This window comes from Anguilla rostrata, chromosome 12, assembly GCF_018555375.3.
Source record: "Anguilla rostrata isolate EN2019 chromosome 12, ASM1855537v3, whole genome shotgun sequence".
NCBI lineage: Eukaryota > Metazoa > Chordata > Actinopteri > Anguilliformes > Anguillidae > Anguilla > Anguilla rostrata.
In genome coordinates this window covers 10,725,093-10,743,123 of record NC_057944.1, presented here as the reverse complement: position 1 = coordinate 10,743,123, position 18,031 = coordinate 10,725,093, and the positions used below count along the sequence as shown (strand labels likewise).

Sequence of the window (18,031 nt, the reverse complement as noted above, 5' to 3'; positions counted from 1 at the left end):
TAAGGTACCGCACCGTACGAGTCATTTGATTGTGCTGTGTGAGCTATCTTAAATTTGAGTATTGATTGCATTGATTTGAATGCAATTTCATAATATTTTTTGCTCAAAGATTGCATTCACATTCACTCGATTGATTGAGAAACCAATGATGCAAATGTGAGATGTAAAAGAAGATTAATTGCTGATTGAAAGAAAATAATAATTTCCCATAATGTACATGATACAACGTACTGTGATACAGTAAAAACTGGAGGAGATTATGGTGCAGATTATTATTGTGTTATGAACGGAAAGTAAGCCAAGGGAAATAATTGAAATAAAAATAATAATAATTGCCTTTCACTGCTTCAGTGCTGTCTGTAACCTTGCTACACAATAATCCCTTTTGAACGAACGCTTAAAGATACACTTTGTGTAGCTGAAATTAAAGATAATAATTTTAAGAGGAATCTAGCTATAGAACTACAAATAAGACCATCTAGCTGAAGATGATCTGAGATAATCAGCGAATGAGAAGCGGTGGAATCTGAAGCCTGTCTATGTGGCTCCCAGCATCCCCCACAGTTCTGCGGAAAAAGCCTGAGCCAGGAGGCCGAGGGCGGGGTCGGCACCGAGGAAGAGGAGGACGACGGGGAGGAGGAAGACTCCTCGTCCGAGCAGCGCGCCCGGCGTCCCATGAACGCCTTCCTCCTCTTCTGCAAGCGGCACCGCTCGCTGGTCCGGCAGGAGCACCCCCGACTGGACAATCGCGGGGCCACCAAGATCCTGGCCGACTGGTGGGCCGTCCTGGACCCCAAAGAGAAGCAGAAGTACACGGACATGGCGAAGGAGGTACCACCGCGCTCCTTTAGACAGCTGATATTCCCGCCTCATTCTGCTTTCTTTTTAGTTGTAGAGTGATTTCTACTGCTTATTTTAGGAATTTTTATTTGATTTTTTTCTTTTACCAAAATGTACAACATATTACATATCCTCGGCACACTTTCCAAATTTACAGAATCTCATAGCACACCACACCGAAAGAAAAAAACCGCGAGCGATGTACTGACGTTGATGTGACGTGCCAACAGTAGGCCTAAATGTTCTTTTGGGGTTTTAATTAAGTGATATGCATTTTAATGACATTTATTTTGGCTTTTGTGAATGGGATTAGTTCATTTAAGTTTTTTCAAATTCATTTGAACATTAAAATTTTCTTTAAAGGATTTTTCACACGGCACACCTGACCTCGCCTGACGGCACACCAGAGTGCCGCGGCACACCGGTTGGGAAACGCTGTGCTAGCCTAGAGACAACAAAAATATGCCCATAAAACAGGGTATAGGGGCTGATATAATTGTATTTTTAAAAGAATGCTGTTGGCTGATTCGGTATCTAATGCTATTCGTGCTCAACCTTCCTATTTTGGCTACCGCAAGTTTCAGTCAGTTGCCACAGTGAATTCATCATACTGAACACCAGTGGAAACCAAGGCCCTGGATGTATAGATTATAGAATTGCGGTATAGATTTGCAGCTTTAAATTAAAAGCTTCAGTAACACAAATTTACTAGTAACAGTTTATTTGCCTATATCCCAGAGGGCCGTTTGCAGTTGTAAATTCTGAATCAGAAGTCATTCTTGTTCAATGGCGGGAATCAGCCGGAGCACAGAGATTACCCTGCTGGGCCTCGTGTTGTGGGTGATAAAATATAACGCTCCTGTTTCCACACAGCAAGGAACGGAACCTGTTCCACTCGTGCTGTTGATGATAAAATATAACACTTCTGTTTCAACAGAGTAAGGAGCGGAGCCCGTTCCGTGTTTTGTTAGTCCGAGATAATTGCCGTTTTAGAGCTTTTTTTCAATGGCTCCGTCTGCGGTTTTGATTCGCTCCGGTGTAATTTGCCGGTGTGTTAGTCAGACCGCAGACAGCCTCTCGCCTGCGCTGGATTATAGGATTAAGGAAGCAGCAGTCAGGCCGGGGGAGGAGCCAATCCCACGCTGGCAGGTAGTGTTTAGGGAGGGGCTAGCCCGTGATGCGGGGGCAGTGGGTACTCAGCGGCAGATAGCCTTTCGGTCCTTTACAGTTTTAATAAGGTATGGACAGCGGTGTCAGTGAGAGTATAGCTAGCTCAGTTTAGCTTTCTGCCTGCTTTTCTCAGTGTATAAAGGATGGGGTGAGCATGGCCTGCCATGGAGACTCACCTGCTGGAGCCCAATACGGCTGTGCTTGCTTACTTCCATCATCGATCAAATTAACTAATAAATCGAAATTTGACATTTTAAAGAGGCCATTGGATGGAGGTCCATGTGCCATTTTCACTTTCTACGGGCATTACTTGTGTATATATCATATTTCATGTATCACCTTGCATGGAATAGATTATTTTAATCGGAAAATAAAATGTTTTTGAAGTGTGATGAGCCATGAAAATAAACCTCAGAATATTGAGAGAAAACTTGACGCGTACACTTAAGCCTCGTGTAAATGGGAAAAAGCTGAAGCTGAATCGCTTTTCTGTACTTGCTCTGTCTCCCAGTATAAGGACGCGTTCATGAAGGCCAACCCAGGGTACAAGTGGTGCCCCCCATCCAACAAGTCCGTGAAGACCCCTTCCCCCGGCGCCAACTCCCGCAAGAAGGCGTGGCCGTTCTCCTCCGAGCCGCCCAGGGACTGCGCCGCTTCCAAAAAGCCGGCCAAGGCGGAGAGCGTCCCGCAGATCAACTTCTCCATGGCGGGTAGGGGTCCGGCCCGCGGCGGCTGTGGGTGCAGAACGCGCACCCTCCCCGCGCCCGTCTCCGCTTCACTGACCCTGTGCTGATGTGCTTTGGCAGATCCTACTAAAATGGGAGGACTGAGCATGCTGCTGCTAGCGGGGGAGCATGCCCTAACAGCCCGCGAGGTAAGCGTAGCTTTAAGAGACCCCCCCCACCCCACCCCCCACTCCCTCAAACCGAAAACCGCCATGTCAGTGCACCTTCTTCAGTTCTTTTAGTGTTTAAAACAAGCACATAGCTCTGCTGGTTTTTTGAGTTCATACAGTGAACAGTCAGTGTGGATTGTTCTTACATTTCATTACAGGCATTTAGCAAACGTACTTATCCAGTGCGACTTATAGAATTTTTTACGTGGCATTTACATTGAATCCATTTAAACCGCTGGATGTGTACTGAAGCAATTGCAGGTTAAGTACCTTGCTCAAGGGTACAACCTGGGAATCGAATCTACGACCTTTACTTTTCAAGACCAGCTCCTTACCCGTTGTACTATACTGCCGTTCTGTGTGCTGGTTCTGTTTTAATATATCTGATTTGAATCAGTTATATCCTTGAGTGTTGCTACTCTGCTACATGTTTGAGAGATTTCCCTGTCATGGAGCTGGGTGTCTCTCCAAGGAAAGCTGAAATATTTTTTGGTATTCTAACTAGGTCATGATTTAAAGTAAAGTAACAGAACCATGGACCATAACTATGTAACGTTGGCTAATTAGCAACTACATTCAAGCACAAATTTGGTAAATAATGTGATTTATTATGTTGTTACCAACTAAGTATATGTGGTGCTGTAAAACGATTGCAGTGTTATTAACAAGCGTCCTGTTTGTACTGTCATATTCAAAGGCTGTGAATATTTATTGGAGATTCTTTGACCACATTTCACTGTGTTGTGTTTTGAACCATAATAAGCGCAAATATATTTGGCGTTTTACAGAATTTTGATAAGGCAGCTTGTTCAGGTGACGGGGCTACTATCTGAAAGCACACATACTGTAGGTCTGGGCTGAGGAAAGCAAGCCTGGAACTATGTGTTGCTGAGGCTGGTCATCAGCATGTGGCAGCCCAGCTTGGTCCTCCCCGCCAAGCGGGCTGATTTTCCACAGATTGGGGCCCCCACTCCCCGCCCGGCTGCCGCTCCGCCAGCCGCAGATCGCCAGCGCTGGGAGAGTTCGTTCGCAGCACGGCGATTAAAGCACGCCGCGTCACGGCCTTAGAATGTGGCCGAGGCGGTCAGGATGAATTTGAGGTGAGTAAACGGAATCTGAGGAGGATTAGCGGTCCCGGGGCCGCACGCTCCGGGACCGCTAGGGCTGCGCGTTCCGCTAGTCCTCCTCTGACTCCGTTCACTCACCTCAAATTCATCCTGACCGCCTCGGCCAGCGCCGTCGTATCATAACAGAGAGCCACGGGGGGTCAGCGTAAAACAGCGGGCCGAGAAGCCGCTCTCACGCCTCGTAAAACGCTAGTGCAGCAGCTGCTGTTCTAAAATGGTTGCTTCATTTATGAGCAGTAACACAACAAAAAAAAAAAAACTGAATTAGTATTAAATAGTAATTAAGGAAGAACAAAATTACAGAAATGGAAACAGGTGCTCTTTCACGTTTCAGATCGCCTCAAAAAAGTCTCCTTCGGTTGCGGACTCGGCCAAGCAGACTGGGACGTCAGACTTAGGCCAGCTTGTTGAGGTAAGAAGGTCAGCTAAAAAAAAATGTGGTATTGCAACATTGCGACATTGAGTGGAATTCCAGAGGTAGGTTTTTCTGAACCATTTCTGCTTCGATTGAAGTGAATTGAAATTTCTGTTCATCTCCCAAGTGCAAATATTCGCCCCATTAGTTTCCATGAGATCGGCAGTCTGAAGAGGGGACGGGGGTGGGGTCCTTCTATAAGGAGGTTGCTTTTGGTGTGTGACCCTGTAGGTGTTTCTGCACATGGGTATATGGTTGACTCTGTGTCAGTGCTGACAGTGGCGTTAGTGCTGACCCCCAGTGACATGGCTGTGCTCCGTCTGTCTGTCCAGGTCTCCTCCGGTACCCCACAGCCCACCACGGCGGACACGGCCACCGAGGGGAAGGTCTCGCAGGCGGACCTGTCTGAGGTGTGTCCTCCTCACAGAGAGAAACGTTACATGAAAGGCCCTCCCGGTGTACTCGGCCATTTTGGAACATTGCTCAAATGACATGCATATTCCATGATGTTTCTCCCTGGCTCTGATAACCATCAAGGGGGTGCTACCTGTACGTTTTGTCAAGCCCACAATGTTTTTTTTCCAGATTTGTTTTGGGGAATGTCTGTGTAATAACCGCGTTTTACAGCTGGAAAGGAGTATATGCAGAATGTTGTCCATCAGGTGTTGTATGGACCAAGTAGCCACATTCTCAAGCGCAGTCTTACTTCCCCTCACCTGCAGATCTGTCCCTCACCTGGAACGTCCCGGCTGGGGGCGACTGACCCAACGAAGCCCTGCATCGATCCTCCTGTGCCTCGCCCACCCGAGGTATGGTTTTATCCACCTTGCGCACGCCCGGTCTGGATTTACACTGCTCAGTGTATGTTCAACATTGAGGGTGACTGGCAAGAAAAATCTTAAAATCTGAGCTGTGATAATTTGTAGGTTTTGTGTTTTTGTGACCAGGTATCCAGCTGCTCCCAGGCAACTGTAGCTGAAGGTAGGCTCAGTGGACCGACTGCTCTGCTCCAGCTGGCTGAGGTACGTGTGTGTGTGTGTGTGTGTGTGTGTGTGTGTGTGTGCGTGTGTGTGTGTGTGCATGCGTGCGTGTGTGTGTGAGCGTGCGTGTGCGCGTGTGTGTGCGTGTGTGTGTGTGTGCGTGTGTCGATAGCGCACAGTAAAGATGCGCTAGACTGTGAACACAAAATAAGCTGCCATCTGCTGGTGATGAGCTGTACGGCTGTATTTCTTTATTGTTTTCTGGCTATTCAAATTTTATCATGCATTTGCCATGATTAAATATTTGTTTGACTTGAAATTGACTAGTTTATCTAGGGGAAAAATCCAGGTACAGATGCATTTTTATATGCAATGAATGACAATAAACAGAATAGAAAATGACGACTACTAAGCAATTAGTCGTGAGTCATTGGAATATAGCCCTTTTGCTAGATTCCTCTTAAGTACCCATTATGTTCTTTATGTCTGCATTCTGTAGATGTGTCTGGCATCTGAGGCGAAGAAGACTGTGACCTCAGCACCGCGACCGTGGGGTCAGTCCCCCACTGCCGCCTCTACAGGCATCGCCACGGAGACGGTCGCCGGGGAGCAGGCCAGTGACGCTCAGGGAGCCCCTCTGTCCTCCCCCTGCGTCTCTTCCTGTCCTTCCTCTCTCTCCGCCTCTTCCACCCCCACAAACGACACGCCCCCCGTCCTCGGCCAGCCCCAGACCCCGAAGAAGAAGAAAAAGAAAAAGAAGAGGGAAGGGCGTGAGGCCGCTGAGGGCGGGGCCAGCGAAGGCGTGGTCAGGAGCGCGTGCGGACCCCCCGCCAAACCCTGCAAGAGGAGCCCGTCTTCGGAGTCGGACCTGGAGAGCCTCATCGACACCATCGACGCTGTAGCCAAGGGGTCCTGGGGTGCAGAGGACGACGGGGAGGAGGTGCCCCGGAAGAAACCCCGCCCACTCTCAGACCCAGGCTTCCCAAAGAGGAAGTCGAGGCCTAATGCAAGGAAGTCCATCAAGGCACAAGAGGAGGAGGAGGCAGAGGAGGAGGAGGAGGAGGAGGACCACAAGCCCGTGGAGGCGTGCGTGCCCATAGCCTTTCCTGGGTCTGATAGAGAGGGGGAGGTGCCTAGCGTGAAGGCAGAGCCCTTAGCCAGCGCAGAGGAGACCCTGGCCCCGCCCAGCCCCTTAGCCACACCCATAAAGGACGAGGATAAGGTGGCAGCCAAGTTGGAGAGCTTTGGCTCCAGGAAGTCTGAGAGGGCCTGTAAAGGGGCCCTGTACAAGACCCTGGTGTCTGAGGGAATGCTCACATCACTGAGAGCCAATGTGGACAGAGGTAATTAATAACCACAGTACATGTCTTATTTGGTTTCAGTATGGCATTTCTTTTATATATCTCTACATGATTACACACACACACGGACACATATACACACGTGTACAGAAAAGCTGGAGATACAATGGGTATGTGCTGTTGTAGATTGATAGGAGGGAGATGGATGTCTTCTAATGAAATTGAAATTTAAATTAATAACTGATTTAGTATTGTAACATATTAAACCTGTGTTGTGTAGCTGTGCGATGTCCTGCAACATTTGTGGTTGTAAAGAGAAACATAAAGTAATGTGATACGTATTCTGCAGGAAGAAGAGGCTGAGTGGTCAGGGCAGCACAGGTGGTTGCAGGTGATTGGCTGCAGGGTAATGGGTGGGTGTGTTCTACTGGAAGGAGAGGCTGAGTGGTTAGGGAATCACAGGTAGTTGCAGCTGATTGGCTGGAGGATAATTGGTGGGTGTGTTCTGCAGGAAGAAGAGGCTGAGTGGTCTGGGCTGCACAGGTGGTTCCATGTGATTGGCTGCAGGATAATGGGTAGGGTGTGTTCTGCAGGGAGAAGAGGCTGAGTGGTCAGGGCAGAGCAGGTGATTGGCTGCAAGGTAATGGGTGGGTGTGTTCTGCAGGAAGAAGAGGCTGAGTGGTCAGAGCAGCACAGTTGGTTGCAGGTGATTGGCTGCAGTGGTCAGGGCAGTGCAGGTGGTTGCAGGTGATTGGCTGCAGGGTAATGGGTGGGCGTGTTCTGCAGGGAGAAGAGCCTCTGGTCGAGGGAACGTCTCAGACTTGGAGGGCAGTTGGGCTGAGGAGAGCTGGACGTTCGCTCAGTCCGGCGCCAGCAGCACCAAGAAGCTGAAGAAACTGAAATCGAAAGATGAGTCTGCTCCTGGGTGAGCACCCCAAAAACGATGTCCATGAACCCCTTTTCATCACAATGTGTCCGTTACGTAATGCCCCCCCCCCCCCCAAATTCATCAGCATTACCTCCCTTTTGTTACAGTGTGCTGGAAGTTGAAGGGGGAAACTCGTGATTTGGTCTGTTCTTACTGTCAAAATAATTGGTGTGACTTGTATTTCATGTGTCAGAACCAAATGCATAATCTGTATCTGCAGAAGAATATTTGAAGTGTAATGTATTTGGGATATAAGGCCTCCTCTTTGCATTATTTAAATGAATGGAGGTCTTTTGGTTTGGAGAATACTATGGTATAGAAACAAATGTATTTATTTTTATTCATATTTATTAAGTTGCAATCTAAATATTTCAGACATAGCAAAATGCAGATCTCGGTAGTTTGCTAGTTGCTATAGTTTCATCCGAACAGCCTCTACTAAATTTTCTGAATCCATTCAGGGAAAGGGGAGGAATTTTACATAACTGAAATTATTGTTTGGAGTGGGTGTGAGGGCCTGTACGTTTGACAAGTCACGTCCCCTTGAACAAAGCAACCAACCCTGATTGGCTATATGGCATCTGTATAAATGGATGATATGCAAAGCAACCAAACATGATTGCCTATATGGCATCTGCATAAATGGATGACCAAACCTGATTGGCTGTAGGGCATCTGCATAAATGGATGACCAAACCTGATTGGCTATATGGCATCTGCATAAATGGATGACCAAACCTGATTGGCTATATGGCATCTGCAGAAATGGATGACCAAACCTGATTGGCTGTATGGCATCTGCATAATTGGATGATGTGTGAATTGTGGTCTGCATAAGCTCCAGATAAAGGGTGTCTGCTCTGGCTCAGGCACAGCCAAACTCTGCTGATGCCAGCTGTACTGACCACTTCAGTCTAGGGAGGCTGGAGGAGGAGTTTGAGAAGAAGTTCAACAGCCTGCCGCAGTACAGCCCCCTGACCTTTGACAGGAAGAGCACCTGCGTCACTAAGAAGAAGAAAAGCTGTGGGAACAGGGCTGAGGATCCGCCCAAACCCGTCAGAGGTGAGCAGAGAGATGCTGGGAGATCTGCTCCATTGTCCCACATACTGCATTGAAGATGAATGTTATCTGCCTGTTAACCACTAATTTTGCTGAAGGATTCCATGGCTGTCACTCAGTATAACATTTTTTCTGTACTGTTTTTTGTACTGTAGGTTCTCCATCTCAGAAAAAGAATTTGTTCCACAAGATTGTTGGCAAGTATAAGCACAGAAAGGAACAGCCCACTACCATGGATAAAGGTAAATTGGAGCTCTCAACACTTTCAAAATTTTGTTTAAAGTAAGAAAATAGCTGAAATAACCATAAATTATCACAGAGGGATGTATCCTCTACACATCCACCAAATTCAGAGTAATGTCAATAAATATAATAGCACACAATTCCAATCAGGCATAAAATCCTTAACCTCAACGCCCCACAACCCCACCTCCCTACTGAACTCCTCCCACATGGCCCCACCCACAAGTAAACAAACACACGTGGTTTAACAAACACATGCAAACGCCATCCCAATGCTCAACAGCCCCAAATGCAATTTGTAGACTTCAACAAAATGATTATCCATTGTTTAATGTGTATTACTGTGGTGCATGTAACAGATTTAGTCTTTAATTTTATTTGCGTGAATCTCGATAAAAAATGTGTTTAATAGCAAGCTATTTTGCATGTGTTTTGTTGCAACATTCACCCGTCCCATCAGTCACGCAGAAACCCACTAGTCATTTCCTGTCCGCAGGCACTCAGCAGTCATTTCCTGTCTGCGGTTCGGGAGCCGCCACCGTAACGTGTTTAAAACTCTGCTACCCTCCACAGCCATAGCGGCGCAGGCCCTGACCACCCCGCTCGCGGCCCAGGGGGCCGCACACGGGGGGCCCTGTGCCGCGCTGTACCCCGAGGGCCTGGGCGGGGCCGAGACGCTGGTGGGCAGCCAGAAGAGGAAGGCCAGGAAGAGGAAGATCACCCACCTGGTGCGGGCGGCTGACGGCAGGCTGTCCCCGGCAGAGGGTGAGAGGCGGGGCATGCCGCTGTGCCGTCCCATAATCCTCTGGGCTTTGCGGTCATGTATTCGTGAAAGTAAAGAACTGTGAGCTATTATTAATAATTTTCTTACTTTGTAGAAAATGGTAGCTTTTTGGGGGTGTGTATAGTATACGTGTGTACATGCAGAATGACGTAAAGGAGGAATGTGTGTCAGTGTATTACACACACACACACACACACGCACGCAGGTTTGGTTCGGATTCGCTTTCAGCTTTCTGTCCGCAGGAAACCGAGCCGGAGAGCCACAGGATCAGGAGGAAAAGCCATCAACCCAAACGACTTTATGCAACAACGCCCGATCAGGACCACAGGAGGCGTGCGCTGCCCCCGCGGACACCGCGGACCGGCCCGGCGTGTCCGGCCTCCCTGCGTTTTTCAGTCTGGCGGCTCTGGCGGAGGTGGCAGCCATGGAGAACGTGCAAAGGTGAGCCACCTCAACCCTATTCCTGTTTCATAATCAACTGTCACTAGTATACAGTATTCCTTATAATGCCTGTTTTATAATCAACGGTCACTAGTATACAGTATTCCTTATAATGTCTGTTTTATAATCAACGGTCACTAGTATACAGTATTCCTTATAATGCCTGTTTTATAATCAACGGTCACTAGTATACAGTATTCCTATATGCTTTTATAATAATCACTAGCTCAGTATCCTAATGTTGTTTATATCAACGAGTCACTAGTATACAGTATTCCTTATAATGCTTGTTTTATAATCTACAGTCACTAGCATACAGTATTCCTTAAAATGCTTGTTTCATAGTCAAGAGTCACTAGTATACAGCATTCCTTATAATGCTATAATCACAGTTGTTTGTACAGTGTTCCTTACAATGCCTGTTTTATAATCAACAGTCACTAGTATACAGTGTTCCTTACAATGCCTGTTTCATAATCAAGAGTCACTAGTATACAGTGTTCCTTACAATGCCTGTTTCATAATCAACAATCGTTAATGTATGGGATTCCTTATAATGCTTGTTTCATAATCAACAGCCAGTAGTATGCAGTATTCCTTATAATTGCTTCTTTAATCAATGCAGTACACAGTAATATTGAAAAAATAGTTTTGTGCTTCAGTAAGCCCTTAATGCCCTTCATTAGATTGGTGGACAGTTTTAGGACAATCATATGGTGCTCAGACATGCTTGTGAGGCAGTATGCAACTTAAAGGATTGTTTCAGATTAAGTCTCCTCAAGAACCAGGAATTTTATTACTGAAAAAATATGAAAATTGCAAATAAACCTTTTTTGTCTGTGGACAAAAAAGTTTGATAGAACTATTTTTGTGACATTGCAGTGAGCATTTTCTGAGCATTCCATCACTAATAAGAGAACGGCCCCAATGGCACCAAAAGCTGATAACCATAATGATTTATCCCCTTATTTATACTTCTGGCACATTATTTTGCATGCAAGCTAACTATGACCCTTTTTTATGAATTTGCATGCTCATTTATGCCGGTTGGATCAAGCTCAAACTGTTACATTTAAATATTGGTTTTGAATAATTTACATTTTGTGTTCCATTCATGAAAATGATGACCTGTCATTCCGGGTAATTTAGGCAGCGAATAACAATACTGAACCCTTCTGATGCCATTTACATAGCAACAGAGCACTCCGATCTCTTGGAATGATGGGTAGCAGCCTAACTATGTTGATTCTGACAACATATAAGATATAACAGCATTTAGTCATTTATCAAGGGTGTGACAGAAATGATCAAAGTTACACTTTGAAAATTTGTGTTAAAGATCTCTATTTGTGGGCTTGTGCTTGTGCTAGCTATGGGTTACTTTGATATATTCCCTTATAGCGCAGTTATGGGTAAAGACTAGCAGCAAGCTAGGATTCAGTCACTGTTACTCTCACCTCTACAGAAGCATAGTTTTTGTTTTTAATTAAATCAAGCTGCACTTTTTCTACTACTTTTTCTGCGAGATAAGTAGTTTTGCTTATATGCACACGCTGTTGTTTATATTGTAAAGCTCCATTTCGCAATCGCTGCCTTCATACAGGAGTTTCTAAGAATTGAGATATGTGAGAGATATTTCTGATTTTGGAGCAGGTTTGCGTGAGCAGGTATTTATCCTCGTCCCGTCGTGATTGCGTTTCAGAGCCCAGCACACTGCCAGACTGCCGGCGGAGGGCCAGTCCAAGGAAATGGTGCAGAACCATGTCCTGATCTCCTGTGGCGACCAGTAAGAACTCACCGTTAGGACAAACAGACACTGCGCCCTTCTCTTCTCCTGACCCCCCCCCCCCCCCTCCCCCTCCTCCCTGCACTGGGCCAGGGGGGGTGGAAAGTGAAATGGGCGGGAGCTCTGAGTGAGCCGGGGGGCGGGGGGGGCTGTAGGTTGGCTCTCTCCAAAGCTTTCCCCTGGAGAGGGAGCCCCGCCCCATCCAAGACTTCCATCAGGTGGCTGTGATGGGTAGCATTGCTCAAAGGAGGGCTTCTGGCTTTGCACACAAGAAGTGCATGTGAAGGACCTCTGTGTGCTCAGTGTATCCTGCCCATATGGACATTCTTTTAATTCAGTGTTGCCTGATCGCCTCTGTGAGACCTTGGTTGCTCTTGTCAAACGCTCTTTGGATAAGCCCCACTTATCCACACTTCCCTTAACCAGATTGGCACAATAACGGTTCGTTTCCATCAAGACCTCAAAATGGCTTCCAAATGTTACCTCTAGCTCTGCTTCTTAGGCCATTACTCTAACTGATTCAGTGTCTTAGGTGCTTGAGGTGTAGTGAACTGCAGAAACAAAATCATTCACACCAGTTTCTACAAACTCAACCACTGACAATGACATCTACAAGCCCAAGTGACCAAGTCAAACTTTGTTTCATTTGATTTACATCATTGCATTTAAAAAAAAGATTGTTTAATCCGACGAGAGTATACGCATGATTTTAATTGGGCGCTCATGCTCATTTTACCACAAGGCAGTGATGTTTGTACACATGCTAAATTTGCCACAATCACAACAAATAACCCTGATGATGTAAGGTGCACCTTTTCCCCACATTGCAACTTGAAATTAAAGCCAGAATATTCTTATGCAATACACAGCATGCAGTTCAGATTTCACTAAATGCTTTAATAGGCCTAACAGTGACAAAATCTAGTGTTAATATTATATATTGCCAGAGCAAAACCAGAACCCACCCAACATGTGAGATTCACATAATTTATATCTTTATCTTTTTTTTTACAGATCAGCATATTTAGTCTGTGGACAGTTTGACAAACGACGATTCAAAGCAGAATTTAGATAAAATTGATTTTTGTCACACTTTTTTTAGGTTGAAAAGGCTGTTTTGTTTAAAAGGATTTGCAAGGAAATATTTTTCATTTTCATATTATTACTAATTATGTTTTTACTGAATGTTTCCACTTAAATTTTAGAAATTAAGTAACAAAATTCTGTTAGATTCTAGAAAGCTGGAAGCTTAGATTATCAAATGCTGAGCGATTACTGCTTTATAGTTGTTAGTTATTTCAATTACAGCACAGTCTAATGACTGGAAATACCCAGACGTGGGTTCCATTCCACGTTGTGTACAAATGTGTATGTTTTGCTTTAGGAGTTTTATTGTGAGTGAGAGTGCTGGTTTTTGCTGTGAGATGTTGTATCACAGTACCTGCTCATTTTTGGAGGTGAAGTTCATTGTCTGGTTATACCACTTTTCAGGATTCCATTTAGAGTTTTTATATTTTAAATATTTGCAAGCGTATGATCCATGTGGTTTATTATTAGGCCACACATCTAAGCTGCAAAGGTTGTCTTTGAAATAGGACATAACGTTTGACCAGATAAATTAGAGTGCATTACTGTGTCCCAAACCTGCTCGTTCTCCACTGCTGGGAACATATGCAGTTCTTCACAGACAGTTACAAATGGTTCATTAGCTAACCATAGCGTTCTGTGCTCCTCTGGAGAATCCACAGCATTGGACGTTGTTAGTTCACTGCAGCAAAATAGTATGCAATGCTATGCACCATAGCTGGCGGATGGAGAGAGAAATACCAGTGAAATGTGACTAGCTCCTTTAGCATCCCAGTCATGCCGTACTAGTCAGCACAAGTCAGATGTGTTTTTTTTTATATGTTTGTTTTTTAAACTCCTCAGCCATTGAAGGGTAAGTTCAGCTTAATGTGATTTTTTCTGTGTTATCAAAGCATCCAATGAAAGACCAAAACCTAAAATGTTTCTGGCTCTCAGTACTGTCTGACATAGTCTTACCCCATTTAGCGCTCAATCAGGAAGCCATTCATTCAAGATGTGCGCTAAAATCCTTAACTGCAGCTCCGAAAGACAGTTTCTTTTTCAGAAAACAATCTATGGACAGTGTAGTTCCATACAGCCATCCGTTATCTATACCCTCTTATTTCTGGGCAGGGTCGCTGACTTTTTCAGTATTTTTATGCTGCACCAAACTACTTTCCACACGTCAAAAATGCAGTCGTTGTCCATTCGTTAAGTTTCAGTAAAAACTACAATGGCCAGGTTCAATGAACAGTACTTGCTGGTTGGTTTGGATCTTTTCATAGGATATGGGAAAAATAAAATTATGCCAGACTTATCTTTTGATCCACTGGCTGACGACAGACATTCCCCCGTAAGGTTTTATAGTGTCATAGATTAGTGGAGCTGTTTGAGAAGCCTTACTGAAGTCCTCACTTCATTTCCCATTCTTTTTTTTATAAGTGTGTCTTTGATAGTTTTATTTTATTTTATTGTATTATTATTATTTTTTTTTTTTTGGATCTCCAGTCAACATATACTGTATTTTCCTCCCATGAAGTTTTCTGTGAGTTTTATCAATGGTACCTTTTTCATGCAGATAATTAATAATTGTGTGTGCTAGTTTAGGACCATTGTTTTTTTTTTTTACATTTATATTCTTGACCTTAAAAGCTTTTTCCCTTTGTACCCAGTTTACAGGATTATTATGACTGTTCTCAAAGAAAAACTCAGAGCAAAATACAAAAAAAGACGGAAAGCCTATGGTAACCTGATCAGCAACAGGAAACTGACAAGGGCTGCAGTGATTTGAGAGCAGTGGTTACTGACTCATTCCTGACTCAAGCGAATATATTAAATTCCTGAAGCAGTTGCATTGCTGTCTCCAGCCATTGCTTGTTAAGAATTGTGGAAAATAACAGAGCACAGTCTCTTCTATGTGCCACCTTCAGATTAGTGCAGTTGAAGCCATATCGGACTCCAGGTACTAGAGTGCAATACAATGGAAGGAATTCATTTTTTTATATCTGTTCTCCTTTTTCAGAGAGCGGAACTAAATACTGTGGTAATTACTTTATGGTATTTTGCAGGGGTACTGTCGTGAGCCATAAGGTAAAGTTTTACTTGATCTACTTCTATTCAATTTTGCAGGTTTGGTATAAATCAGGATTATAATACGAAACCATTTAGAGCCAGTTTACGTTATGAAGGTACAGGACAAACAGAATATATTTTCTAAAAGCAGAAATAAAGGAGACATATTTATAGGTATCAAATAATATTCCACAAAGTACTTCCACTTCTGGTTATTCTTGCACAATGCTTATGCTTCATGTTTTAACCGTCATTCAGCTGGATTTGCAAAAAAAGAATTTATCAAAATTATAATTATTACTAAATAATTACTAATACTTCAAAAAAAAAGGCTAATTGAGACTTTTGCATCAAAATGCCAAATGTTTGCCATGAAACTAAACAAAATATATTTTTGTTTATGTCTTCCCAAAAATCATCTCCTTAATTAATTCCTGCATTTAGTTAAGATTTTTCCCTGAGATCTAGCTCTAATCACAACTGTAGACTGACATTAGTCTTTGAAAGAGTTTGTACTGATACTATGAACACCCTTCATGATGCATTCTTCTTTTCAGACATTTGCCAAAGAGAAGGGAACAGTGTCTTTAAATGGAAGTCTATTAAGAAAATATTTAGATTAGCCTTTGCACTGAAATTTGTAGTCACAATGGTCTTCAGGTAAATGTATATACATTACATGGCCAAAAGTATGTGGACACCTGACATCCAACATCTCATCTAAAATGATGTGCATTCATATAGAGTCCACCCTTTGCTGCAGCCTCCACTCTCCTGGGAAGGCTTTACACTAGATGTTGGAGCATTGCTGCAGGGATTTGCTTGTAGTCTGCCTTCAACATTGATTGGGTCTGGCTCGCAGTTGGCTTTCCAATTTGGCTTACCCAAAGGTGTTGGATGGGGTTGAGGTCAGGGCTCTGTGCAGGCCAGTCAAGTTCTTCCACACTGATCTCGACAAACCATTCCTATATGGACCTCACTGTGTGCATGGGGGCATTGTCATGCTGAAACAGGGAGGGCCTTCCCCAGACTGTTGCCACAAAGTTGGAAGCACAGAATCGTCTACAATGTCATTGTGTTAACATTTGCCTTCACTGAAACTAAGGGGCCTAGCCCAAACCATGAAAAACCCCAGACCAAGGGGTGTCCAGATACTTTTGGTCATATAGTATATTTATAACTCAGTTCCTAATAATATTCCTGAGAATGCTCCTCTGTCCTAACCTGGTTGTAGGAACAGTTTAGAAATAAATGTCATCATGTTTTAGAAGACACCCATTTTAGAAGATGAATTTTGCACCTTAAACTCTAAACCAAATGAATTCCTCTGACTGTGCTTCAGAATTTATGTTCTCCACATTGCTCTTTTTGATGATTTATGGTGTTCTGGAGCCACTGAGATAAATTCTTCAGCCATATTAAAAGAAAACAGAATAAATGATCAGCACTTGGTTTCTCTTGTCTGTAAGTATGAGTGAAAGTGTTTTAGGCAAATCTTAACATTCTGGCATGAAGTGTTTAGGGGAAAACTTAGCCCAGTTGGCACATTTAGAATCCCAATATGAAATCTTCCACTTTTTTACTTAGAAGATGCCTGTATAGAAATGCGTTATATTAATTATGTAATTATTGATATTGCCCCTTTGTTCTAGTACTGTATCTTGAATGTAATGGATTTTGTACCTGTATTTTTCTATTTCCTTGGCACTCAGATTTTTCTGATATGTGATGGAATTCTGCAGAGATTTACATTGCTTATTTAGTAGTTTGTTCTGACCTACAGTCAGAACAACAGTGTAGACATTTCTTTGAGGAATATGTTTTTTTTTTCTTCATTCATGTGAGTTATGCATAACAGTATGTTAAACTGGTATATGAGAGTTTTATTTCTAAAATTATATTAGCCAGACTTTGCTGTAGGATGCGACCAAAACTGGTGTGTTCTTGAAAAGCAAAGATGTTTCAGAGATGTTTGAAATTACATAAACAAATGCCAAACCCTATGTACTTTGTATATTTATTTCAATTATATTTTTATTGGTTGTTTATCTAAATAGAACTTAATAAAGAATAGATGTGCAACCTGAAAGTTCATGATTTAGCTAACAACCAGATATATGTTGTTAGTTTTCTAAGCAATCATTAAGTGATTTTTAGGGCTATTTCCTGAATTAATCATGTTTCAATTCTGGAAGTTTCTACTGTGTGTGCTTGATCTAATTTATGTGGGAAATGCTGTATTATTTTATATGGACTCAGTTCAATTCTGTTGTTTATGCGGCCTTATCTTATTGGACAGCCTTGGGGCTGTTAGTGGTCCCATGACACTGCTGATTCCGAAAATATTTCCTGAACACCTGCTAAAATGATCATATATTATATTTATTATATCTGCTGGTCTAAAATAATTTATGTAGTTCTTTGCTGTGTGTGTGCATGCATGCGTGTGTGTGTGCGTGCGCGTGCGTACATGTGTGCAAGAATAGATAATAAGTGCAAGCATACTCAATTGTATTGTCATATGATCTTTGCCTGCTGGTTATGACTATTGTTTGAGAAACAGTGTTGACAAATTGCCTGACTATTGTCGACAAATTCTCAACCTGGGGACGATAACATTTTCAATGTGTGTGTTACAGTGTACACACAGCTGCAAGTTTTGGTTCCAAATTCACACATAGACCAGGGTCTCAAGGCCACAGCCACCTAACTGACAAACAAATGTTAGTCCCTTCAGGGCCAAAGAATTCATTTAAAAAAGACATACTGTTACAGCGCTATATTTTCCAGAGGAAATCTTAGCATGCTTAGTATGCTTAGTCCAGCAGCACATGAATTGTTATGCTACTTTCTGAGGAGGGTAGAAAGCTCATTAAATGTAATCAGGCACTCCAGTGGAACCATTTGTAATGAAAACAGTACAG

General features: G+C 43.5%; 1 protein-coding gene across 3 annotated transcripts in view; it reads left to right on the top strand.

Moving 5' to 3' along the window:
* Positions 1-17,189, top strand: part of LOC135235783 (HMG box transcription factor BBX-like) — a 31,730-nt gene extending 14,541 nt beyond the window's left edge. For all 3 annotated transcript variants that reach the window (XM_064301624.1, XM_064301625.1, XM_064301626.1), the window contains exons 4-17: positions 553-831; positions 2,522-2,720; positions 2,817-2,884; positions 4,367-4,444; positions 4,780-4,857; positions 5,170-5,256; positions 5,395-5,469; positions 5,927-6,770; positions 7,515-7,653; positions 8,570-8,718; positions 8,871-8,957; positions 9,532-9,723; positions 9,985-10,183; positions 11,886-17,189. In XM_064301624.1, the coding sequence (XP_064157694.1) occupies positions 553-831; positions 2,522-2,720; positions 2,817-2,884; positions 4,367-4,444; positions 4,780-4,857; positions 5,170-5,256; positions 5,395-5,469; positions 5,927-6,770; positions 7,515-7,653; positions 8,570-8,718; positions 8,871-8,957; positions 9,532-9,723; positions 9,985-10,183; positions 11,886-11,973 (2,562 nt within the window). In that variant the 3' untranslated portion in view covers positions 11,974-17,189. The remainder of the gene's footprint in view (positions 1-552; positions 832-2,521; positions 2,721-2,816; positions 2,885-4,366; positions 4,445-4,779; positions 4,858-5,169; positions 5,257-5,394; positions 5,470-5,926; positions 6,771-7,514; positions 7,654-8,569; positions 8,719-8,870; positions 8,958-9,531; positions 9,724-9,984; positions 10,184-11,885) is intronic.
* The last annotated feature ends 842 nt before the right edge of the window (positions 17,190-18,031 follow it).